This window comes from Wallemia mellicola (genome assembly GCF_000263375.1).
Source record: "Wallemia mellicola CBS 633.66 unplaced genomic scaffold WALSEscaffold_14, whole genome shotgun sequence".
NCBI classification, from domain to species: Eukaryota; Fungi; Basidiomycota; class Wallemiomycetes; order Wallemiales; family Wallemiaceae; genus Wallemia; species Wallemia mellicola.
The window spans coordinates 159,549-184,431 of NW_006531971.1; the positions used below are offsets into that span (position 1 = coordinate 159,549).

The 24,883-nt window shown below is 41.9% G+C and overlaps 8 protein-coding genes across 8 annotated transcripts; 7 read left to right on the top strand and 1 right to left on the bottom strand.

The window, feature by feature from the left end:
* Positions 1-159: 159 nt before the first annotated feature.
* Positions 160-2,169, bottom strand: WALSEDRAFT_54878 (hypothetical protein). The gene is made up of 5 exons (XM_006959059.1): positions 1,179-2,169; positions 946-1,134; positions 723-899; positions 455-676; positions 160-410 (listed from the first exon to the last, which is right to left on the bottom strand). Exons 1-5 carry the CDS (start codon positions 2,109-2,111, stop codon positions 168-170), a joined length of 1,764 nt encoding a protein of 587 aa, XP_006959121.1. The 5' UTR covers positions 2,112-2,169; the 3' UTR covers positions 160-167.
* An 805-nt stretch (positions 2,170-2,974) lies between these two features.
* WALSEDRAFT_60742 (hypothetical protein) lies at positions 2,975-4,331 on the top strand. The gene is made up of 2 exons (XM_006959060.1): positions 2,975-3,242; positions 3,286-4,331. The coding sequence occupies exons 1-2, from the start codon at positions 2,992-2,994 to the stop codon at positions 4,256-4,258; spliced, it is 1,224 nt and encodes a 407-aa protein (XP_006959122.1). The 5' UTR covers positions 2,975-2,991; the 3' UTR covers positions 4,259-4,331.
* A 2,526-nt stretch (positions 4,332-6,857) lies between these two features.
* On the top strand, positions 6,858-9,879 carry WALSEDRAFT_60743 (SBF-domain-containing protein). Its single transcript, XM_006959061.1, has 2 exons — positions 6,858-8,543; positions 9,739-9,879. Exon 1 carries the CDS (start codon positions 6,876-6,878, stop codon positions 8,181-8,183), a length of 1,308 nt encoding a protein of 435 aa, XP_006959123.1. The 5' UTR covers positions 6,858-6,875; the 3' UTR covers positions 8,184-8,543; positions 9,739-9,879.
* On the top strand, positions 8,487-9,351 carry WALSEDRAFT_29315 (hypothetical protein; the record flags this gene model as incomplete). Its single annotated transcript, XM_006959062.1, has 2 exons — positions 8,487-8,543; positions 8,590-9,351. The coding sequence occupies 2 exons, from the start codon at positions 8,487-8,489 to the stop codon at positions 9,349-9,351; spliced, it is 819 nt and encodes a 272-aa protein (XP_006959124.1).
* On the top strand, positions 9,636-10,404 carry WALSEDRAFT_65024 (hypothetical protein; the record flags this gene model as incomplete). The annotated part of the gene is made up of 2 exons (XM_006959063.1): positions 9,636-9,692; positions 9,739-10,404. 2 exons carry the CDS (start codon positions 9,636-9,638, stop codon positions 10,402-10,404), a joined length of 723 nt encoding a protein of 240 aa, XP_006959125.1.
* Positions 10,405-11,061: 657 nt separating this feature from the next.
* On the top strand, positions 11,062-13,937 carry WALSEDRAFT_69534 (hypothetical protein). Its single transcript, XM_006959064.1, has 3 exons — positions 11,062-11,677; positions 11,737-13,259; positions 13,305-13,937. The coding sequence occupies exons 1-3, from the start codon at positions 11,070-11,072 to the stop codon at positions 13,883-13,885; spliced, it is 2,712 nt and encodes a 903-aa protein (XP_006959126.1). The 5' UTR covers positions 11,062-11,069; the 3' UTR covers positions 13,886-13,937.
* Positions 13,938-13,978: 41 nt separating this feature from the next.
* On the top strand, positions 13,979-15,000 carry WALSEDRAFT_60744 (fatty acid elongase). The gene has a single exon (XM_006959065.1). The coding sequence runs from the start codon at positions 14,048-14,050 to the stop codon at positions 14,930-14,932; it is 885 nt and encodes a 294-aa protein (XP_006959127.1). The 5' UTR covers positions 13,979-14,047; the 3' UTR covers positions 14,933-15,000.
* A 9-nt stretch (positions 15,001-15,009) lies between these two features.
* WALSEDRAFT_65027 (hypothetical protein) lies at positions 15,010-24,841 on the top strand (the record flags this gene model as incomplete). The annotated part of the gene is made up of 8 exons (XM_006959066.1): positions 15,010-15,297; positions 15,340-17,385; positions 17,430-19,121; positions 19,174-20,664; positions 20,712-21,598; positions 21,648-22,654; positions 22,707-24,044; positions 24,090-24,841. The coding sequence occupies 8 exons, from the start codon at positions 15,010-15,012 to the stop codon at positions 24,839-24,841; spliced, it is 9,501 nt and encodes a 3,166-aa protein (XP_006959128.1).
* Between the last annotated feature and the right edge of the window lie 42 nt (positions 24,842-24,883).

Genomic DNA, 24,883 nt, shown 5'->3' on the forward strand with positions numbered 1-24,883 from the left:
TGACACAAATACATGATAAATTTTGGAAAATATACGAATAAAATGTACATTAAATCGAATCTAGTATGTGTTACAACAAAATATAATTACAAAAGAACCAATATGAAGTAGTTACTTTGTAGCTTCACAAGTGAGCTTGCGGATTGAATTCTATAAAAGAAAGAAGTCTATAAAGTTCCTCCACCGCTAAGGAAGGCGCCTAAAACATTTGACCAATCCTGAGTCGTATCTGGCATTACGTTATCCAGCGGAGGCGTCCCGCCAATGCCCAAAGATGCCGCATCGACCGAATGAAATTGTGCTTGTCCAAGTAGATCCTCGAACAGTTGTTCGTTTTCTGTTTGATTTGGTGGTGTATCCAGGAAGGGTAAGTGTGGCAAGAAGTAATCTGCTGACGATGTTCCATATGACTATAATTGTCAGACTGAGTAAGTAACGAAATAAAATAACTCACTAAATTCTCCTGAGCTTGCATAAATGATGGATCCATTGGGAGATTAGCAGACTTGAGAATTTGCATGATCATATCTACCGCACGACCGTTAAGAATTTCACGTTCTTCTCTAACACGTAGTATTTGTATACCTGATTGTATATACTCCAAGACAGACGCGTCAAAGTCATTTTTCATACTTTCGCATGCGCTTATAATAAGGATTAACGTAGCACTGAAGGGCTAGGAAATGTTAAAATGTCAGCCTATCTACATAGAAACTACTCACACCCCATGCTACCATCGGATCAACCCAGAGATGTTGCATGCCTCTCTCAAGGATCAGATTACGATATATTGATATGATACTACGTGAAGAGTTTGCGCAAATTACCAAACTGGTGAAGCGGAAGCTTGAAGTAGTTTTTGATCTTGGGTCAGGGAGGAATGTCTTGTAAAGATGGATCTGGGAGCGACATGAGCGTTTTGAACAAACAGGGATTAATACTCACCTGCACAACATGGAAAGCTAATTTCAGGTTGCAGAACAACTGGAAGACAAACTCATCCTTTCCGTCTCTACCGTCCAATAGTTGTTTGGGCAATTCGGTAAGCCATTTGTTCAACTTCGAATTAAGTGAGGCAATATCTGTCAATGTGATAAGCAAGTCATCGCCATTAGACGTCTTCCGGAGTTTGTACTGAAGGTGAGTTAGAACTATTGAGGATACAACGAAAAACCCACTATGGTCTGTATGATCTGACCGTGTATCTTATACAGTTGTATCAATTGTTTAAAATATAGAAGACTGTAATTAGTAGACATATCTTGAACTTCATCGCCGTAGATTTCTGGCAAATCCACACTAATTTCATTGTCCTTCAGCAAAACTTGTCTGCCAAAAGACGAAGCTTGCACACGATCCATCAAATAGAGCGAATAGAAGGCCCTCTTACGTAGTTCCAAATCGTAAGGTTCAATGTTGGCGTTAAGCCAACGTAGGTGTAATCCAATATCTTGTGCCAATAATATTGAAGTACCATGAATCATCCAACCACTTCGAGAGTGCATACCTTTTTGTACGTATATTTGTAATAAAATTAAGGCCTGTATGTCTTCAATCGTGGCCACATCCATCACGGGGTCTAACATCTTACTTTTAGCAATACTGTAGTATCTAAAACCAGCTAGAAATTGATGTTGGTGGCCTTCAACCATAACACGTTCATCGTTGGAATATTGAGCGCCTAATGCACAAATCAAAATCAAAAGAGTTCCAAACCCCCGTTCGTATTTTCTATGGGAAATTTCATTCTTGAATCGCTTCTTATTGAGTAATGGAAGTGTACTGTTGACCTTCTCAAAGTATAAATCAATTAGTTCTTTCACTAAATCATTCGGACCAAAGTCGTTGTCGGTATAAGATGCTGTTGGATGGGAAGGTACATCGTCGAGGACGAAATCTTCCTGCCAATATTGAGGTCTTTTTCCGCTTAAAAGGGTGACAGGTGATACGCCCGTGTAGATATTCAAGCGTTCTATCAAACCCCTCATACTGGCTTTACCAAAGAAACGCTGCTTCTCTGGGTGAGTGTGTTTCCTTTGTCCGTCACCGAGAAGACATCCCATCTTTCTGCAATTTTCAGACATTTCATCCACGTAAAAGCCGTCATCCATTTCAGCTGCCTCTGTGTGGTTTATAGGGGTAGACTGAGGCTCTTGAATTGGTTGATGCTTTTCTAATAATCTTTTGTAATCCTCGAGTAAATTCTCCGTTTGTTTTAGCTGATTGTAGTGTTAGTTGAGATCCTAGTGTGCTAAGAGTAATCGTACCTTTGATTCTAATTCATTGACGTAGCTGGGGTTGTGATACCCTCTATTAGCTTCATTATAAGTACACTCTATAGTTTTACAGTTTGTACACTTCTCTGGATAGGTTTGGTCTGCGTTACAGCGTATCTTCTTCTTCCTTGTCTTCTGTTAGAGGTGTGTGTTGTTGTTTGTAGGATCTCACCTGCAACCATCACACTATAAGGAGATATTAACAAACTATTAGAGCTCTTCTAGTATAAACCTACAGCTCTCGTTATTTTAGATTTTTTGTTCGGATTCTTCGAAGACATCATCGTCGTACATCTCTAGGAGATTTTTGTTATTTTACTATTATTTATTTGTTGTTATGCAATTTCAATAGAATAATTGATATAACACGGTTATCTTAATAGCCTATCTCCACTTGGATTCCCTACAAAAAGCGGAGATGACGTCCCTACTTCCGGGGTAGACTAGAGTTGGATTGTAGAAGAGGTGGTGCTGCTGATAACGGATAGAATGTTTCTGGTGCACGATTCTACTTCTATCTTTCCTTAAGAACTTACAAGTCTAATAGTGAACCCTATATAAAAGACAATACGATCACATACACAGGAATAGTTACCGGCTGCTTAGTCTATACATTTTAGTTTATTAGCAAACAAAATTATCCAGATTGCTTATTTATGAAATCGACTGGCTCTTATCGCTTTCCACTCCGATGATGAGCATTTTCTGATAAAATATGGGAGCTGAACTCAGAATAGACTTACCTAGCTCACACAACGTTATCACTTTTGGTCCGCACGATCCTCATAAGGAGCTAAGAGGGATAGCCCATCTGTCTTTACCTTCAGCACGTTCTATCAAATCAATCGATGTCGAATTTAAATGCGTTGAAGAGGTACACCTTAGTTCGGGAAAGGAAAAGCATGAGTTACTCTCTGAACGCTTCAATTTATATGGACAGAAAGTTTTAGAAAAGGGCACACACGAGTGAGTCATAGTGAAATACATCATATATGAGCTAATTTCCTAGATTCGACTTCTTCTTCAACGTTCCGAATTGCTTCGTCTATGAGAGGCACTCACATGGTACCTGCCATCAGTTTTTATATGCTACTGTCCAGTTCGACGAATGGATCGCTTTTCCTCTTACACACAAGTTAGATTTACTCTTCGCGGCACATCCACATGGCTGGGGATATATCCCCTTTGGCGAGAGTGTACAGAATCACATTGACGGTTTAGGACCGATAGAAGTTGCATTCAATACGCGGCATCTTACTGTCAGTTGCGTCATAGAGACAACCCTCCATCTACCAAACGCAGAAAAAGATCTGCAAATACATGGTCTACGGTTGAGCGTTGAACAGAGTACTATCTTATGTTCGCGTTCAAATCCCAACCTGGTTGAGAAATTACCGCCACTTACATTGCCAATGTTAAACATCGGTAGTAATAAACTCACCACCAATATCCTTCCTGAGCGATTGAGTACAGCATACCCAATCAAAGGCCGTTATCTTGCACGCTTCCCAGATGACCAATTACTCAGAGGTAGCTCTTTTGAATTCGTCGACAGTGCTATTAAACATCAGCATAAACTCCTTTTGGAGATTTGGCACAGCACATACACAAAAAAGCAAGTATTCAAAGCCAGGATAGCAATGCCTGTTAGGATTCCTCATTGTCTTCTCTCTTTTGATTCCGTTCTGCTACCGAAATATGAAGATCATGTTAAAACCAAGCAACTACGTCAGAATGATAAACGTGATTATGCTGGAATTGGTAAAGAAAAGCAGGAAAGCTGTAACTGCACAAAGACATATGAAGAGGCTAAAGCCGTTGCTATGTCTATGTACGATATTGTGTCGCCCATTGATAGAAATACAGGCGTATCCAACAAAGAGGGGTTCTGGATTTCTCCAGAAGATAGAGAGCTTACTAAGAAAGGTGATCCACCAAAATACCTATATGTTCCAGAAGAAGAGCACGAAAGTATGTTTTAGGATATGTGAACACTTGTTACTCTTATAGACGTTATGTTGTTTAATCTGTTAAAAATGTATGTAATTTTTAAGTTGAAAGGCTCATATTTTTCTGTGACATTAATTACGTGTGTTTGTTTGTTGAATTGAGAATTTCCTTGAGTCCAAAATTTACAAATTCTGGCAGCATTTTCAATGAAATCAGATGTGCTTGCATCAAATATGCTTTGATCGGTTACGTTAAATTACTTGTTTGTATCACAAACATTACATGCCGGTAGAACGTTGTATCTTTCACGCATGTCACAAATACAAACATTCACATAAATGCGATCATAAGAGCTTAAGAGCTTCATTGCTTCCTCCACATCCTAAATGACCACGACGCCGCCTGGTAAGTATTTGAATCAATAATTACATTCTTTTTATACTTCGTTAGTAGAGTTTCACATTGGTTTCAAGCCAGAGGCAACGATTCAAGATTTCGATAGAGTTCACGATCTTCTCCTACAATACAACATTATCATATCAGATATCGATAGATTTCCAGCAAATGGTGTGAAGTGGATTATCGCGGAAATTTCAGAGCAACTTATAGAGGTTCTCGATATAAGCTCACATCCCGGTGTACACATCGTCGTCAGTATCAATAGATCGCGTTTCTCCCCATACAGCTCTCCCGAACGAGACTGATAACTACAAGGCTAAACTGCATACCACATCAGTTAGGCAAAAATAGTATAGATTTGTATAGTCAGTTTTTCTATATAACTTTGCATTTGGTTTATGCTCAAAGGAGGTCCGCATAGAAGATAAAAAGTTTCGATCATTGATGTCTGCAATAGACAAACATCCCTAGTTTGAAGCTGTAGGTATCAATTTAAAGGATCAGCAACTTCATCCCATTGATCACATAGTGAGTCCTAATTCGTCCTCGCTTAGTAATGAAAATAAATGAAATAACACTTGAAAATTTTGTGGTTGTCTCAAAACAAACAACTTCATATTAATCTAATACAGCATCATATGAGTTAAATGAAAATGAAAGACCAAAAATTCAGCAGTTGTTCGGCGAAGGTTAAGTATGTTTAGTACTTCTCATTCTTGTCTTTTTGCTTACCATATTCTTTGTCGTCTTTCTCTTCATCTTTCTTGTCATCGTGCTTGTTCTCCTTATCGTGCTTCTTGCCATGCTGCTCACTCTTCTTCTCGTCATTCTTCACTTTGTCAACTTTCTCGTCGTATTTGTGATTGTTGTCTTCCTGATCATCTTTCTTATCGTCGTATTTCTTGAGAGCATGTTTGTTGTCATTCTTATCTTTCTCATTCTTCTCGTCATGCTTGAGATCCTTTCCTACGCATTTATGATCCTTATTGTTATGATCGCCTAGTTTCTTATCATCGTCCTTCTTATCTTTCTCCTCATACTTCTTAGCAGTTTTGCCTTCCTTGTGATCATGGTTCTTGATATTTTTGCCATCATGCTTTTTAGCATCTTTGTTGACCTTCTTGTCATCCTTCTTGTCAGATTTGTCAGACTTCCAGTAGTTGGAGTCTTTGTCATGATTTTCATTGCCTTTGTCTTCCTTTAAGCTTCTTGAGTGCTTTTTGTCATCTTTACCTTCATTGTCGTACTAATTTGTGTGTAAGTATTATAGCAAATGTGCTCTTATCGCCTACCTTATTGTCGTCAAATTTATACTTTTCTGAAGCTTGCTTTACCAATTTGAGCTGTCTCTCGAGTTCATTTTGGTGCTCCTTGAGCTGTTCAATGTGTGCATTCTTGTCCTTCTTATCGTAATCGTAGCTATCGTTATAGTCTACGCGCTTGTCATCACCGCCATGAATGTTGACATTATGTTCGCTAGAAGTTGGAGCAGCAGCGACAGATGTAATAGCACCAGTGATTGCGATAACAGTAGAGATCTTTGATGGATTGAAGTACATTTCGAATTGTAAAGAAGCAAGAAGATAGATTGAACCCTTATATATCCCATTAGGCTGTTAATTCAGCTTCATATGTTCACAGCACAAGTAACCAAGTGACAAGGCTGAATTTGCGCCACACTGGTCTAGCAAATACAGACATGGTAGCCATTGAAAGCACGTTCATGAGTACGTCCCTCGATAGTGGCTTTACAACCAAGACAAGCTGAATCGATTAGCCGCTTGTTTACATCCCTCAAAAGTATTCCAATACTTCCGGATAACCTTCGGCTAAATACATTCGGACGAGATGCGACTGATTATCAAGATTGATCTGATATCCGATTAGATAACCCTAATCGATCTAATCACATATAAAGTTCTTTGTTCAGTGTCTCCCTGTATTACAAGAAAATGAAGTTCTCATTAATAGGTCTATCTCTAGTTATTGCAGTAGCAACTGCCGGTCCAATTCAACGCTGCGTCCCAGACGATCCAACCAGCTGTGAGTGTAAATGAGCTGGTTTCGCTAGAGTGATGACATTTTAGGTGGTGCTAAGTAAGCACTTGTCGTCTATATGACATTCTAACAGTTGTAGCGTTTCGAAGAGATTTATTCCAGATGATCCAACTTCCGGCCCTATCACAGGAAAGAGATGTGTCGTTGATGACCCAACACCATGCCAATCTAACTAAGGAGTTCTTTGTATCGATGGATTATATAATTTTTAATTTCTTACCTGAGATAATCGTATTCTCATACGACGAACACCAACGTCCCAATATTGATTCTGAGAAAGTAAATAAGAAGCGACCACAGTCGGATTTACAGCAGCAAGGGAATGTATCCAAAAATACTGTAGAGGATGTGGAACTCAACCAACATGACACACAAATTGACAGTGATGACAGAACTCCAAGCTTTCTGCAGGTCATGAAGCAATTGAGCTTTATTGATAAGGTTATCCCTTTTTTGGTGCTCATTTCTATGATAATTGGTGTTGTTATTGGTGTATTCGCTAAAGATGGGGTAGACAAGACGCTCAATAATCTAGAATGGCATGGTACACCAATACCACTGCTTATTGGTCTACTGATTATGATATTCCCTCCTTTAGCTGCCGTGGAATGGGAGCTTTTTCCTTCGCTTTTCAAATCGGCATCATTATGGCTACAATTAGCAGTATCTTTTCTTATAAACTGGACCATAAGCCCATTTGTTATGCTCGCGCTTGCCTGGATTACCCTACCAGACGGCAGAATGGAGAGGTATCGGAGGGGCGTTGCATTGGTAGGAGTTGCTCGATGTATCGCAATGGTTATGATCTGGAACACGATAGCTCGCGGTAACAATAATCTTTGCGCTATGAACGTCATCATCAATTCGATTCTTCAGATTATCTTATTCTCACCCTATGCCTTGCTATTCGTTAATATTCTAGCAAGTGCATCTTCAAGTTCTCCCAACTTGGAAATAAATTACCAACAAGTAGCTACCATAGTAGCTATCTACCTGTGTCTACCCTTAGCAGCTGGCTTGTTAACCCGCTTAATTGTTAAGCTGACTATGACGAGCAGCGGCGAGAATAGATTCTTCAATTGGATAAATCATTTAGCCACTATAGGTTTACTCTATACGATTATTGTAGTCTTCGCCAACCAAGGGAAGGAGGTCATAGATAATATCGGGAAGGTGTTTCGGACAATGGTACCTTTGGCTTTCTATTTCATTATTATGTGGTCTGTCAGTTTCGCTAGTTTTTACAGTTTGCATAAGCGCCGTTCCCAACAGCATAAATGGATTGCCAAGTTGTCAACAGGTGGATATGAGCAAATCGTTGCTCAATCTTTCACGGCATCATCAAACAATTTCGAGCTTGCGATAGCAGTCTCAACTGCAGTTTTTGGTGCGGATGCCCCAGAAACATTAGCTGCTACTTTGGGTACATTGACAGAAGTGCCAATCTTACTTCTTTTGAGTTATGTGGCTTTGTATTTAAGAAGAAGACTCCGGTGGTAGGAGATGTCGGGTATTTTCGAATAAAATTGGAAAATCATCCGTAACAGACTATCTGATTTATGTCAAACAGCGCATTTCAAGCTTTTTTTTTTCATCGAGACCAAGGGGTAGTTTACGCACATACGCACATTTACGAAACACGGCTATCACAAAGATCTCTAGCTATTGTTGCATGTTAATTTGAAGACGTGAAAACTTTGCATGATCTGCATCGGAATGAACGCTACTTGAGATTGGAATGCACACTAAAATCAAGACTTACAAAGGGAGATTGTCCCTTGGTTTAGAGCTCCGCCATTCTTAATGAAATTCTCACTCGCACTTATCGCACTCGTTGCTGTTGTTTCTGCAGTCCCAGTTGTGGGTGTCTCAGTGAAGTGAAGTGTTTTTGCTGATAATTCTCTAGAAACGCTCAGACGGTGGCTCTGGTGAATGGGCAAACGGTGCTACATCAGACACTGCTGCTACATCAGGTTCATCAGATAACTCGGATCATGACCTTCTTAGAAGGGGATTCCTTACACGTGGTGAGCACGGTGACTCTGGCGAATGGGCAAACGGTGCTACCTCCAACACTGCTGCTACATCTGGTTCATCAAAGGGCTCAGATGGCGATCTCCTCAAGCGTGGCATTGACTTGAAGCGTGGTGAGCACGACGGTGACTCAACCTGGGCAAATGGCGCCACCTCCAACACTGCTGCTACCTCTGGTTCATCAGAGAACTCAGATCATGACCTCCTCAGAAGAGGACGCCTTACACGTGGTGAGCACGGTGACTCTGGCGAATGGGCGAATGGTGCTACCTCCAACACTGCTGCTACATCCGGCTCATCAAAGGGCTCAGATGGAGAGCTTCTTAGAAGAGGAGTAGTGAAGCGTGATGAGTGGGCTAACGGTGCCACCTCAAACTCTGCAGCTACCTCAGGTGAATCTGAGCATTCAGATCATGATCTCCTTAGAAGATCTGGCGGTCCAGGGGGCTCAGGTACATGGAACTACGGCACAACCAAATCATCCCACGCTGGTTCAGGTAGCTATGAAAACAAGAAAGGCGAGCTTCTCAAGCGCGACGATAAGGGATCTTCAGGTACATGGAACACCGGTGCAACAAAATCAACCTCAGCTGGATCAGGTACCTGGGAAGGCAAAGGTGGCGATTTGCTCTAGACGATTTATTTGTAATGATACTTTATATTAATGTTATAAACTTTTTAATGAAAATTATTTATCGTGGATATACTTCGTGATGATGACTTATTGAAGATTATTAGTAAATTATTGATTTACAACCGTTAGACAAATTTAAAACTTGGCGTGATTTATATTTGGTATGAAGTTTGATGTTTCGGAATGTGACGCTAAAAATGAATTCGAGACTAAAAAGTACACTAAGCGAAGATTTAAATTGTGGAATTTGCTTCCTGTCTAATCCTTTAAACTTTATATCCATAATGAAATTCTCACTCGCTCTTGTCGCGCTCGTTGCTGCTGTTTCTGCAGTCCCAGTTGTGAGTGTCTCAGTGAAGTGAAGTGTTTTTGCTGATAATTCTCTAGAAACGCTCGGACGGTGGCTCTGGTGAATGGGCAAATGGTGCTACCTCCAACACTGCTGCTACATCTGGTTCATCAAAGGGCTCAGATGGCGATCTCCTCAAGCGTGGCATTGACTTGAAGCGTGGTGAGCACGACGGTGACTCAACCTGGGCAAATGGCGCCACCTCCAACACTGCTGCTACCTCTGGTTCATCAGAGAACTCAGATCATGATCTCCTCAGAAGAGGACGCCTTACACGTGGTGAGCACGGTGGTGACGCTACCTGGGCAAACGGTGCTACATCAAACACTGCTGCTACATCCGGTTCATCAGAGAACTCAGATGGTGACCTTCTCAGAAGAGGACTCAAGCGTGATGAATGGGCTAATGGCGCTACCTCAAACTCTGCTGCCACCTCAGGTGAATCCAAACACTCAGACGGTGACCTCCTCAAGCGTAAACTCAAGCGCGATGACTGGGCAACTGGAGCTACCAGCTCTTCAAGTGCAGGTAGTGGATCCTTTGATCACAACGATGGTGATCTCCTTAAGCGTGGTGTTACTGAAGAGGGTTTCGATCCTGTCAATGGTGGTATTAGACGTGGTGTTGACCTCGATGATGATCTCCTCAAGCGTGATGTTGCTGAAGAGGGTGTGCTCAGTAAGCGTCAAGAGGAAGAAGAGTAAATTTTTCATGTACTCAAATAGTTGTTTTATTTATAATGAGCTTTGTCGACAGTTACGAGTAGCATAGAAATCAAATGGATATCCCGAGGATAGATGAACTGAATTCTGAGTAAATTGAATGATATGTTTCACAGGGTCTAGAAAGTCCAACTGATATATTACCTAGAATGCTCCTACTAGGTACCTCGGGTGCCGCATTTTAGAGGATATTACGTTTACCTCCTTGTAAGACAAACTTATGAAAACATTTCCTTCGTGATTACGATACGAGATGGATTTGCTAGTTATGTGGAATTGAGAATTTATGTCAAAAAGAAAGCTTACACTTGACCTTCCATAATACAAACATTCTTACAATCAGAGGTACCTCTAATGAGTTTGGTGACTCCTGAGGTGTCTTAATGCTGCAGATTTTGTGAAATTACCAAGCGTCAAAAACTGTGACTCTTAAGAGAATCATAGTTTGATTGTGTTGAGATATTGGAAAAATGTGTTTATAAATACAGAATGTGTTAGTATAAAAGTGTTGGTTGATCATAATAATAACGTGGGTACCTCGCAGGTCCGCTTATAAAGGAAAAATAAGCGCTAGTAAAAGCATGTCATGATACTACTAATGGTGGAGCAGAGAACCAAGATTCTGATAGTAACTAACGTGGTTCTTTATGACGTCCAAGATGGAAGATGATAAGAGAGACGTAAGGGCACTTCCTGAGGGTTTATTACCACCACACACAGCGCCATTAGTCAAGAGAATACCAGTAAAGTTGAATAGGAAGATGAAGAACCTGAACATAGTCCAGTTTCCGATGAACGAGAAGCCACTAACGGGGAACCTAAAGGTAGACTACAAGAAAGAGAACAAGAAGATAAAAATCTACGCTGACATGGACAAGAGGGAGGTAGTCTTCAATAAGAATGTCGATATGCAGAAGCTCGAGTTTGATTCACAGATGATTGGTAGGAATACAAACTATTTCATTGGCGTTATACAAGACGACGAGCTGCACTTGAATGAGGTAGACAGTCTACACCAGATGAGAGTAAATTTGAACAACCTGGCTAAGAAATCAACTGAGGATGTCGAGGATATACCTGAGGAGGAGGTAGAGACTAAGAAGCAGCCGGTCAGCTACAAGTTCATAGGGGTACAAGCGCAAGGGGGAGATAAACAGCCGCAGTCTGCTATACAGTCAATAATAAGGAAGGAGCAAGACGAGGACTACCTGGGCTACGGATGGCGAGAGTACAACAGCAACCAATCGAATGAAGAGTACAGCAGAATGTTCACTAGCTCGTCTGAGCGACTAACCAACAAAACCCATTTAAAAGATTTCTTCAGCGTCTAATGTCATCATCGACTAATGAAATATTAGCGAAAAGGCTAGAATTACTAAATTATTTATACAATTTATTAGAAAGTGATTACAATAAACCATTTTATAATGATAGTAAGCAGTCGAGAAAGAGATCCCAGTTTTTATCCAATTGGTCAATCGACAGACTAGTCAAGGATCCCACCCCGGTCTCTCTCTATAACAGGAGCAGCAATAGCCAGTCTTCCTATTCTCACTCGTTGACGCCCCTGCCAACTCAGCTCCACCCGGACAAGAAGAGAAAGAGACGGTCGAGTCTATACAAGATACAAGCCTTATATCAGTATCAGCCTCTATTTAAACACCTGCAGTCTACGAAATCTATCTCGCAAAATGACTGGAATCTCGCCAAAAACGAAATCAAATACAACAAGGTTATCAACAAAATAGACAGTCTACAGAACTCGGACGTCGGTTGGTCATTCAAGCAGCCAAAGAAGCACAAAGGTGTTCCCATCAACTACTCCCATTGGGATCATCTATTAGAGCACGTAACCTGGTTGCAATCTGATTACAAGTCGGAAAGAATGCTGAAATTATCAATAGCTGCCTTACTAGCAAAGGAGTGTCAGAAGTGGCATACGCTGTCTCCATCTGATAGGAAATCCATCACTGTAAGCTCTTATATACCCCAATCAACCGCAATGGATCTAGATGAGAAGCCGGTCCAGCAAAGCAGACAACCGCTTTTGGAACCTACAATCAATCCTGTCGTCGATCTGGAAAAACTCTCAAACGGTCATTTGAATGATTTGTCCCAATTCTTCCCAGATTTACCTTCATACGACATCAAGAGTGCGACACAGGAGACCCGCTACGACCCATCGAGTTCGCAATCGTCAAAGTTGACACCAGTTAACAGACTGATGGACTACAAACTCACGCTTGTTAGTTCACTCGAACCAGGTAAGCATCGAGTACAGAACGAATGGGATCTCGATTCTTTCGATAACCAAACAAGTACACTCCAGAATGTTTTTGATGAGCCTTACAATCCACTTTCTGGGTCCTCCTCTGCTCCAACTCTGAGTGATCTCTTCTCAGGAAAGAAGCCTAAATCAGACAAAGATAAACTGAATAACCCACCAAGTGGTGTACCATCTACAAGTCTACACTGGTCAGGTGAAGACGATGGATTACTCACCATGCTAGTCAAGCAGTACGGATATAGTTGGAATTTCATCGCTGATGTTTTCAATGGTAGTACCTCCTACGGATCACATCGACCACCTGATAAGAGAAGCCCAATTGATTGTCACCAACGCTGGAAACAGAAGACAGGTGGGGCATCTGCCGATACCCCAGCTGCTTCGACTCCTTCAGCTCAAGAAAGAGAGAGGAATGAGAAGAGCAAAAAGGATACGAAGAAGAAACTCAACTTAAGTGAACAACCTAGGAGAGCTCTACGTCGTTCGCAGCTCGTGGGAATCATTGGAAAATCTAGCAAAAAGCGCGAGAAGGACACATCGAAGAGGGAATGTGAGTGGCTCTTATCCATCAATACCGGGTACTAACGCTGAACAGCGCAACAGAAACGAGTTAGTCTATTTGCACATGAGACGCACTCCACGGATGTTTCGAAACTCCAAACAGATCCAATAGCATTGAGCACGCTGAAGGCAGAAAGAGATAGGCAAGTGCAGGCGGAATTTTTCAGGAGACAGCAAGCCTTGGCCTACAGACAAGCTCAGCAGTATTTGATGAAAGGGGGCAACCCTAAAATGCTGCCGCCAAATCACCCGGTAGCAATTGCAGCAGCGGCAGTCGCCCAAGGGAAAGGACCAGGGTCGCCTGGTGCGCAACAGCAAGCTACGTTTGCACAATCGCCGCAACTCCAGCAAGCGGCGCTGATGGGTGCCAACAATGCCCAGCTGCCTCCGCAATTGCAGCAGCAGGTGAGGATGCAACAACAGGCTATGATGAGACAGCCGAATCAGCAAGGACAACAACCGGCCAGACCGCCAAACGGATTGCCTAACGGAATGTCTGTCCAGAACCTCCAGCAACTGGCGAGCCTGCCAGGCTTCGCTAATGGGACGGGTAACCCGGAGCAGTTACGGCAATTGCTAGCGCAAGCTAACATGCAAAATAACAGCAACAACTAAAGTGAATAACTATTAATTCATTGTATTATAAGATAATTTTTTTCATTGTCATAGCGCTTCAGACTGACTTCTCTTCTTTTCAGAGACGCGAGGAAAACGAGACTAAAGTGAGTAGGAGAGCAGAAAATAGACAGGCGAATAACTAAAGGCGTTCATAAGATAATGTCAACTAATTTGTCCCTTTACGACGTTCTAGCGGATGGCTGCCATAAGTATATACCAAAGGAATACCACCTGCCATCTTACTTGATGAAGTGGACACCTGGTGTCACGCCATTGAGCACAACGCCAGAAGTTGGCTACGCTATCGTCGCTTACCTCGCTATCATCTTTGGTGGTAGGGAAATCATGAGAGGCAGACCGGCATTCAAGTTGAAGATACCGTTCCAAATACATAACACTATCTTATACGTTGGTAGTGCTTTGTTGTTGGCCTTAATGGCTGAGGAAGTTGTTCCAATGATCTACAAGCATGGATTTTACTACTCAATCTGCAACACATCAGCCTGGACTAGAAGATTAGAATTTTACTACATTGTGAACTACTATTTCAAGTATATTGAACTTATCGACACCGTTTTCCTCGTTTTGAAGAAGAAACCATTGGCATTCCTACACGTATTCCACCACGCAGCTACTGCAGCACTCTGCTACACACAGCTCGAGGGTGAAACAGCCGTCTCATGGGTCGTCATCTCACTCAACTTGGCCGTACACGTTTTGATGTACTACTACTACTACGCAACCGCAGGTGGAAAGAAGATATGGTGGAAGAAGTACTTGACTACAATGCAAATCACCCAGTTCATCATTGATATCTTTATTGTTTACTTTGCAACATACCAGCACTACGGATACAGATGGGGATGGCCTCACGTCGGCGACTGCACTGGATCACGCTTTGCTGCGTTCTGCGGCTGTGGACTGTTGACCAGCTACTTGTTCCTCTTCATCGCCTTCTATATCAAGACCTACAAGACGGGCAAAGGTGCGACAGTCCAGAAAGCAGTCACCGAAGCCGGTACAGCAGGCGTCAAGACGAATTAAAGTACTATTAGAGATATATTTCCTACTTTTTAATATAAATTTTTTAAAATATATTATCTTCGTTATCTACTACCAAGATGCTCGAAGGAGTAGTCGCTGGCCTCCTCAATAGATTCCTATCTGCCTACATAGACAACCTAGACTACAGCCAGCTGAACGTCGGTATATGGTCTGGTGATGTCAAGCTCAAGAACCTCAAGCTCCGGAAAAGCGCACTCGACAAGTTCAGGCTCCCGGTAGACGTCAACGAGGGCTATCTTGGTGAACTCACGCTCTCGATACCGTGGAGCAATCTCAAGGGGAAGCCCTGCAAGGTCACTATCGATAATGTATACCTCATCGCACTCCCAGCTGGGGCCAGCCAGGTGCGTCGATCACTACCTCTTCTTCCGCGCTAACCCCGACAGTTCGATCCAGAAGAAGACCAGAGGCGTGCACAGCAGGTCAAGCAGGAGCGTCTCGAAAGCGCAGAGATCCTGCTCAACTCTCAGGCCAGCCCTGGGATGTCTCCCGAAGAGGAGCAGAAGAATCAGAGCTTTGCTAACAGCCTTATGACTAAAATACTCAACAACTTGCAAGTCGTCATCAAAAATATCCACTTACGTTATGAGGATGATATCAGTGCACCTGGTTCATCTTTCGCAGTCGGTCTTACATTGGGTGGATTCTCTGCTGTATCCACAGACGATAATTGGGTCCCTACTTTCATTGAAGAAGGCCAGACTGGTATACGGAAACTCGCAAAGCTGGAATCACTAGCCGCCTATTGGGATTCTGATTCAACCTCCCTAGTCGGTCATCCTACAGATGTCGCGATAAAGAAATTCACAGAGTTGATAGCCCATAAGGATAACAACCCTTCACATCAGTTCATCCTCAAACCAGTCTCAGGAGAGGGTCGTTTGACTATGAACCAGAATGTTGACAGTATATCCCCAAAGATTGACCTCGAATTGCTATTCGACCAAATTGGTTTCCTACTCGATGAACAGCAGTACCGAGATGCTCTCTTAATGGTCGATACTTTCCATTTCCACATCCGTCAATCACAATACAGACATTTCAGACCATCCGAAGAGGCCTTACTAGAAAATAAACCCAGGGCGCTTCTCAAATTCGCCGGTAAGGCCATCTTAAATGAAGTACATGAGCGTAATCGTAAATGGACTTGGGCTTACTTCGCTGAACGCCGTGATGATAGACGGCTTTACGTAGAACTCTGGAAGGAAAAGAAAGAGAATGAGCGCTTACAGAAACCTGCTGAACGGTCTGAAGAGCTTGTAAAATTGGAGGAGAAACTCCGTTATGAGGACATTAGATTTTACAGATCAATAGCCCGTTCGGAACTCCGAAAAGAGGCCCTCAAAAGGCAAGAAGAGCAGGGCGAATCCGCACATACGCCTTCACAATCCCAGGCTCAACAAGGTTGGATGGGTTGGGCATGGAACGCCGCCTCTTGGGCCGTTGGTAGTGAGACACAATCTGAAGAGAATAAGGGAAATTCAACAGCTTTGAGTGATCAACAACGTAAAGAACTCTACGATGCGATAGAATGGGATGAGAAGCAAGCCCTCAGTTCAGCTGTGGATTTGCCAAGAGATGCTATGAAGTTGCGTATTAAAGCTAAACTCCATACTGGATCTTTAGCCTTAAGGCGGCCGAAAATGAGCAATGACGATATAGTAAGTGTCGTCTTTAGCGCTCTCACTGCCGATATTGTCAAACGAGTCGATAACACTTCTGTCGCTGTCGGCCTTGGCGATCTTAACGTTAGGGATGCCACCAACCCTCGTACCGTCTATCCTAACATCGTACGTGTTAAGAGAGATGTCAGTGGAGAAGTCAAAGATCTAAATGAAGCAGTAACTAATTTGGCTATTGAAGGCGATAACGATGTCGATGGCAGTGAGAAATCAGGATCCGCAACTCCAACGCCTGATGATGACAAAAACAAGCAATTCTTCTACTTTTTGTGGGAATCTAAACCACTTGATAACAGAGCTGATAGCGCATTACAATTGAAAATGCGTCATATGGAGATTATTTATCATAAAGGCTACGTAGAGGCAATTCGTAACTTCTTCAAACCACCAGAGAGTAAATTAGAATCCATTAATGCCTTAATAGACGTTGCTTCTGAATCTCTTGATAGTTTCCGTAAGCAAACTCGTGCGGGTTTCGAATATGCCTTAGCCCAACATTCAACAATTGATCTCCGTGTTGATATGAACGCTCCTATTATTATTCTTCCTGAAGATGTTACTAACAAACGCACAATGCATCTTGTTCTAGACGCGGGCCATATCGCTATTGAATCCGACCTTGCTGATAAGAAAGCAATTAAGGATGTCCGTCATAAAGCACACAATCAAGCTGAATATGGAGAGAGTGATTGGAAGCAATTGGAATCTTTGATGTATGATAAGTTCTTCCTTAAGTTGAAGTCTGCTCAGGTAGGTATGCTTTTTTAGAATACATCACACTCACACTTTATTAGCTGCTTATTGGTGATGATCTGCCAGTATTGCTTGACGTATTGGAAAAGAAGACGGAGAGTGAGATTAATTACAACATAGTCGAAGAAATCAACATCGACCTCACAGTTCACAATAGTATCCTCCCGTCAGCGGTCAATCTCGCCAGATTCAAACTAGCAGGACACCTCCCGGAGTTGACGATCAACATCTCTGATAAGAAGTATCAATCGATGATGGCAATCATTGATGTTGCCATACCACATTTCGAGAATGACAATGGAAAGAGTCCAAAGAAGTCAACCCAGAGTACTGGACAGCATGGACGTAGAAATAGTATATTTGCTGCAGATCTACCTGCTTATGATCTCGATGTCCATGATGAGGAAAGTGAGATATCTGATGCTGATACAGCTGAAAAATTCTTTGAAGCACCTGAATCCGGTGCCGATGAGGGAAGCTATCGCCAACAAGTTTTCACGTTGGACTTTAGAGTCGACAAGCTACAAGCGAATGCTTATAGGAGTGGTCAAGATGGACAGGAACGCCAGCTCGCAATGGGTATACTCAAGGGCTTTTACCTTGGTTATGTATACAGGCAACTCGATATGCACGTCGACGTCGTCTTGCAATCACTCTCTATTGTCAACATTGAGAGAGATGGTCAGCATCTCCCATTGATCACTTCAGAGAGTAATGATCAACTTGCTCAACTAGTCAGAGTCAAATATGATAGGGTACAATCCGAAAGTCCAGAATTCCATTCTCATTATGATGGCATAGACCAATCTGTTAATGCTGATCTCTCAACTATCAACCTTCTCGCACGACCAGAGCCAATTATCGAGCTGTATGCTTTCATCATGGAGACTTTCGTCGGTGGACGTAACACCAACAACAGCAGCGACGATAATGGCTCGAGTGATGAGCTTGTCGCTAGTCCTTCAAATTCTCAACTTGAAGAACAAAAGGATGTTCCATCAAGGAAGATCAAGGTCGATTTCAAACTAAGTAGTATTGTTTTCAAATTGGATGATGGAATGAGGCAACTAGCAACATTAATCTTGTCAGCTGGTGATGTCTCCATTCTTTTGGATGGTAGCACGATGAAAGTTGCAGCTAAACTTGGTGGACTTGAAATTACAGATGATAGTCAAAAAGATGAAGAATTCAAGCAGATGCTCTCCATCGAAGGCGAAGAACTGGCTGACTTTAATTATCAAACATATGACCCAAATAGTGGTGAATATCCTGGTTATAATTCTGCTATATACCTCCGCACCGCGTCTTTGAAGTTCACTTTCAATGAGAAACCAGTAAATGATGTTTACAAGTTCCTTATCAAATTTGCACGTCTGAAGGCATTATATGACGCTGCAAGCAGGGCTGCTGCTGATGCTGCTAATGAGGCTTCTAGAATGCAATACGACGTGAGGGTTAAAGCACCAATTATTGTCGTGCCAACGTCAACACACGACATGCTTACCATGCGTCTTGGTGAATTTGTGGCTCAAAATACTTTCACAGGTGTCGAAATTGGTGATACTCAGAATCTCCACACAGGTCTTCATGGTATTAATCTCACATCAAGGATTAGAGATGACGACGGTCTCACTGAAACACTTCCAATACTCGACAATGTCAATCTTGACTTCAATTTCGAGATCTTTGACAAGGTTTCTAGTGGTGAGAAAGCGAGAAATGCAATGCAAAAGGTACGTAGTACTTTCCATAGGAAATTGCTATATGCTAACTTAAAACACACAGATTCATGGTCATATGACAGATGTCAAAGTAGCCCTCACCCAATCTCAATATGTATCCCTTTATGACCTCAGTAAGAGCATTCCTGCTGCATTCACTATCGACGACGAGCAGTCTATCGAAGAGGATGCCGAAAAGTTGAGTATTCCTACCGAGACCAAGAAGGCCGTTATGAAAGATCAGCAATTTAAATCAGTAACGAAGAAACCATCCGTCGATCTCAATCCTGAAATAATGATAAGCGATGACTTGTGGACCACAACCGAATTGTCGTTTGATGTTGGAACTGTATCACTTGAGCTGTTTACACCACTCGCGACAAGTGCTAGCAAATTGAAGGAAAATAGTATAGCGAGGTTTGCTTTGAATGACACAACTCTAAAATTGAAGACGCTCTCAGATGGCGCGATGGAGAGCGAATTGACACTCAAGAGTCTACGGATGGACGATACTAGGGCACAATCTGCGACGAAATTTAGGCAATTGATTCCACCTGCAGTTCATGACGGTCATCAATTCATGGTTCATTATAGTAAATCAGGTGGTACAGAACAATCCAGTTTGGCGCTAGTTACTATTGACTCTCCAAAGATTATTTTCTCTGTCGATCCACTTTTCGCTCTCACTGAGTACTTCTGGTCCGCGCTTCCGGTAGAGAATGAACCCGACCAGCAAACAGATCATCAGGAGGACCTCGGGGAAAACCTCGATGATGACAATGATAACGAAAATCTGGAAAGTAGCTCAACAAGACCTCCAGATGATATCAATCGTGAGCCTTCGTTCGCCTATAGATTGAACATTGTCAATACCTCTATAATCATTCTTGCCAATGAGTCAGAACCAACGACAGAGGCTATTGAATTGTCCGTTAAGCAGGTTTTGATGTCGCAACAAGGCGTTATTGCTCTCAAGGTCGATAAATTGGGTATGTTCCTTTCCAGGATGGATAAACCAAAGGAAAAATTGAGATTCTTGGATAATTTCGATTTCACCCTTAGTTATGATTCAAGAAAGGTCGATTTAAGACAAAACACATCAATTGAATTACGAGCAGAACCTATTATCTTTAGAGCATCCTACAGAGATATTATGCTCATCACTGAGATTTTCAATAAAGCTGTTGAGTTGTCTACTAAATCTCGACCAACTGCTACCTCAGGTGACCTTCGGGAGAGTGAATCATTAAGAATGATGCCAACTGACAGAAGTAGCTCACAGTTGGCACTCCCTGCCCCACCTTCTGCCAAACCTAAGGTTATTATCACGAAGGAAAATCTTAATGCTATCTTTGAAGGTTTCCAGGTTGTTCTCATTGAAGATCTCCATGAGTTACCACTTATTCACTTCTACACTAAGAAATTCAATATTGAGTTATTCGACTGGAGTTCGGAAATGAAGATGCAAACAGCTATATCTTGGGCTATCAATTACTTCAATCCTACTAATTCTCATTGGGAACCACTTATGGATCCATGGGAGTTTACACTTAGGGTGCGTGGTGGTAATGTAACTTAATGAAAGATGCTGACATTTTTTAGGGTGAACGTAGACAACCACCTGCGGGTATGAACATCACACTCTCATCTAGGAAGAGATTGGAGATTAATTTAACGTCAGCATTCATACAAACTGCCTTGCTATTCTACTCGCTCGTTGGAAACAATGCGACAAGATTACTGGAAAAACCTCGAGGTAGTTCAGCACCATTTTTGTTGCGTAATCACACTGGTTATGATATGGGTGTATGGCCAACTCACGAATCTGAAAGTGTCTCACCGTTAGCTAATAATACTGAATTGCCTTGGCGTTTCGAAGATTTGAGAACACTCCGTGAAGATGTCAGTGCTTCTGGTCACAACAGTCTTGGTATACAACTCGATAATACGAAATGGGAGAAAATTGGTAGAATTTCTGTAGATAAAGAGGGTCAACAAACTTACATCCTCAAGTCGAAGATAAGCAAGATTTTACATAGGGTTGTTGTGGATATAAAGCTACAAGATACCTTCAAGGTAGTTACTTTCAGATCAGCGTATCTTATTGAAAATTCCACACATCTGCCGATCGAGGTCGTCATCATTGGTGGAAATGGTAAGCCAACGAGTGCATCGACGAAGGTCGTACCAGGTGATAGTTACGCTTTACCGATTGAAGCTGCTTATGAGCAACGTATAAAGCTTAGACCTGATCCAGGATTCGATTATGGATGGAGTTCTGAAGCACTATATTGGCAGGACATCATGAAACGCCCTGCAAGGTCTATCAGTTGCAAATCTAACAACGCTGGAGAACCTTCATTTAGGTTCCAAGCATGCGCTGATTATGACCAAAGTGATGAACTTACGCAGATCTACCCACGCTTGACCTTGCGTTTGCGCGCTCCCATTGAAATTGAAAATCTTTTGCCATACGATATCAAGTTTAGGTTGGTGTGATATTTATTTACATGATAAATGATGCTGATCTAGTTGTAGAATGTTCGATAAGAATACCAAACAAGATTGGTCTTCTTTCCTTCGTCAAGGTGGTGTCAGTCCATTGCATCTCATTGAACTTACCCACCTTGTTTTGCTCAGTGTATCAATTGAGAATTCAGTCTTCTCACCAAGCGAATTTGCAATCATTAATACTGACAACCCTGATGATTTCCCAGTTGAGAACACTCTTAGTCTTTCAGATCAAGATTCACTCAAGCTTAATGTTCGCATACATTACTACCGCTATCCTAAATCAGCTGGAGCGTTTAAGGTACAAATATACTCGCCTTACGTGTTATACAACAAATCTGGTCTTGACTTCGTTCTCCGCTCGAAATCGCTCCTTGGAGCTGGTAAGAATGTCGCCGGGCAGGATCTTACATCGTCTAAAATCAAGAAGAGAGAGACAAGTCCATTCATGTTCTCACACAATTCTGATGATAGACAGAAACGATTTTTGTTGAAGATTGGTGATTCAAATTGGTCGAAACCTATCTCATTCGATGTCGCAGCTGCTGACACAGAGGTTACATTGTCAGCACAAGGCGGAGAAAATGTACATATTGGTATGAGTGTTGTTGAAGGTAACGGTAAATACAAGTTGAGCAAAGTTGTCACGATCCAACCTCGTTTCCTTATCAAAAGTCAATTAAACGAGCCAATAAACGTGCGCGTTGATAGATCATCAAATCTCGTTAATTTGAAGTCATTTGAGAGGAAGGCGTTGCACAGATTGGAAGGTATTGACGAAGACGAGCGTCATTTGCTCAGAATTGCTTATCCAGGTACCCAAGAGTGGTCTGCACCATTCAGCCTTACAGATGTTGGTCCAGTCCATTTGCGCATGCGTCATAGTGATCGTACCGAACACCTCATCAAAGCTGATGTATACATTGAAGGACCTACTATCTTTGTTTACCTTAAGAGAGACACCGACCCATGGCCTTTCAAGATTGAAAATAATAGTGATTCAGGTATTGAAATTTGGCAATCCACTACTGAAGGTGAGTAGCGATTTTGTACGCGAGGCTGTAGCATTCTAATCAAGTTTCTCAGGATATGACAATCTTTCCATGATGCCTGGATTGAAATCCAAGAGATACAGAGTTGATCCACGCAGTTCCATGGATTACGCGTGGGATGCTCCCGCCGAAACTGATAAAAAGCTTCGCTTGAAAGCTCAAGGAGGTAAAGAACGCTCGATCGATCTGATGGAAATTGGTGCTCTTCCACCATACCGCTTTGCTAGTGACACACTCTCTATCGATGTTAGAGCTGATGGACCGCGTCAAATACTCGTCTTATCACATTACTCACAGGATGAATCGCTCTATCAACCACGCAAAAAGAGTGTTTCTAGATCCGAAGCATCTGATTCTACAGCAGGTCTTTTCGAGGAGAAGAATGTTGAGACTATAATGAATACACAATTCAATTTGGAGTTGGAAGGTATCGGTATCAGTGTTCTCAATAAAAGAATGCAAGAGCTCTTTTACGCTTCTTTCAGAGGTATTGGTATGCAGTATTCAGATACTAATATACACACATCCTATAACCTTTCTTGCAAGTGGATTCAAATTGATAATCAACTCTTCGGTGGTCTCTTCCCAATTATCCTCTATCCTACAACTCAACCTAAGGATGGAAGAGAATTGGAAAGACAGCCAACTCTTGATAGTTCAGTCATTGTTTCAAAAGATTATTCTCATGGAGTTACTCGCATTGAGTATTTCTCTATGCTTTTGCAATCTATGACAATCGAAGTTGACGAAGATTTCCTTATGGCTTTGATAGACTTCAGTAAATTTGAAGGGCCTTCCTGGGATCAACAACAGGAAGATAGTTTGAATGAGAATCCAACTGATATCATTGAACCTGCTGACCTTGGTAGTGGTATGCAGTTATATTTCCAAGTTTTCCATTTACAGCCAATATCACTCGATTTGTCCTTCATGCGTACAGACAGGGTAAACGTCGATAATAAGACGTCGGCACATACACGTAACCCTGTTATGTTCTTCATTAATGCTCTTACAATGGCATTGGGAAATGTCAGCGGTGCACCTATAAGACTCAATTCACTTATTCTACAAAATGCAAGATTTACATCTGCGCTGTTATCACAACATATTATGATCAATTATAGGGAGCAGTTTATGTATCAGCTCTATCGTGTTCTTGGATCGGCTGATTTCCTTGGTAACCCTGTTGGATTGTTTAACAACGTCAGTTCAGGTGTTGCTGATATCTTCTACGAGCCTTATCAAGGTCTGGTTATGCATGGTAACAAAGAGCTTGGTATTGGTATAGCTAGGGGAGCAACTTCGTTTGTTAAGAAGACTGTCTTTGGTGTTACAGATTCCATGTCTAAAGTTACAGGATCTATTGGTAAAGGTGAGTGTAGAGATTTTTAATTTGAATTTTCTAACACCTATTCAGGTCTCTCTGCTATCACATTAGATCAGGAATACCAAAGCAGGAGAAGAATGACTCAACGTAGAAATAAACCAAAACATGCACTTTATGGTGTCACAGCCGGTGCAAACGCCTTTGCAGTATCAATTGCGTCTGGATTTGAAGGTCTTGCTTTGAAACCAATTGAAGGTGCTCAAAGATCAGGAGCTGGTGGTTTCTTCAAAGGTGTTGGAAGAGGATTGGTTGGTGCAGTTACCAAACCTGTCATTGGTGTCTTTGATCTAGCCTCGAACGTGACAGAAGGAATCCGTAATACAACAACAGTTTTCGATCCTCAGGATATTGATAGAGTTAGATTACCTAGGTATATTGCTGACGATGGTGTCTTAAGAGCCTACAATGAGCGTGAATCTCTCGGACAATCGTGGTTGAAGAATGTTGAAAATGGAAAATTCTTCAACGAAATATACGTTGCCCACCTTAATGTTAGGGGAACAGACGCAGTTTTGTTGTTAACAACTGCAAGAATAGTAGAAATACAAGTTAGGAGTCTCCAATTACGTTGGGAAGTTGCTTTTGATGAATTACATTCTATTAGTCTTGAAAATCATGGTATTAGCTTAAAATTGAAAGGAAATCTCGCTGGACCGTTTATGCATCTCTCTTCTCAGGAGAGTAGAACATGGTTCTTCCAGCGTATACAATCTGTCGTCAACAACTACAATTACGCGCGTAGTAAACCAATTGAAAGACAACAGACCCCCCATTATCCATAATGAAAAATAGTCACGATTAATTTTGTTTTGTTTTCTTGTTTA

Bases quoted from the DNA above. Each gene is read 5' to 3' on its own strand.
- WALSEDRAFT_54878 (XM_006959059.1), bottom strand. From the start codon at position 2,111: ATGGATGACGGCTTTTACGTGGATGAAATGTCTGAAAATTGCAGAAAG. The intron at 1,135-1,178 runs GTGGGTTTTTCG...ACTCACCTTCAG, and splicing joins GTCAGATCATACAGACCATA to TACAAACTCCGGAAGACGTC. The intron at 411-454 runs GTGAGTTATTTT...TGACAATTATAG, and splicing joins TGCAAGCTCAGGAGAATTTA to TCATATGGAACATCGTCAGC.
- WALSEDRAFT_60742 (XM_006959060.1), top strand. From the start codon at position 2,992: ATGGGAGCTGAACTCAGAATAGACTTACCTAGCTCACACAACGTTATC. The intron at 3,243-3,285 runs GTGAGTCATAGT...CTAATTTCCTAG, and splicing joins TTAGAAAAGGGCACACACGA to ATTCGACTTCTTCTTCAACG.
- WALSEDRAFT_60743 (XM_006959061.1), top strand. From the start codon at position 6,876: ATGGATTATATAATTTTTAATTTCTTACCTGAGATAATCGTATTCTCA.
- WALSEDRAFT_69534 (XM_006959064.1), top strand. From the start codon at position 11,070: ATGACGTCCAAGATGGAAGATGATAAGAGAGACGTAAGGGCACTTCCT. The intron at 11,678-11,736 runs GTACAGCAGAAT...CCCATTTAAAAG, and splicing joins AGCAACCAATCGAATGAAGA to ATTTCTTCAGCGTCTAATGT. The intron at 13,260-13,304 runs GTGAGTGGCTCT...AACGCTGAACAG, and splicing joins GGACACATCGAAGAGGGAAT to CGCAACAGAAACGAGTTAGT.
- WALSEDRAFT_60744 (XM_006959065.1), top strand. From the start codon at position 14,048: ATGTCAACTAATTTGTCCCTTTACGACGTTCTAGCGGATGGCTGCCAT.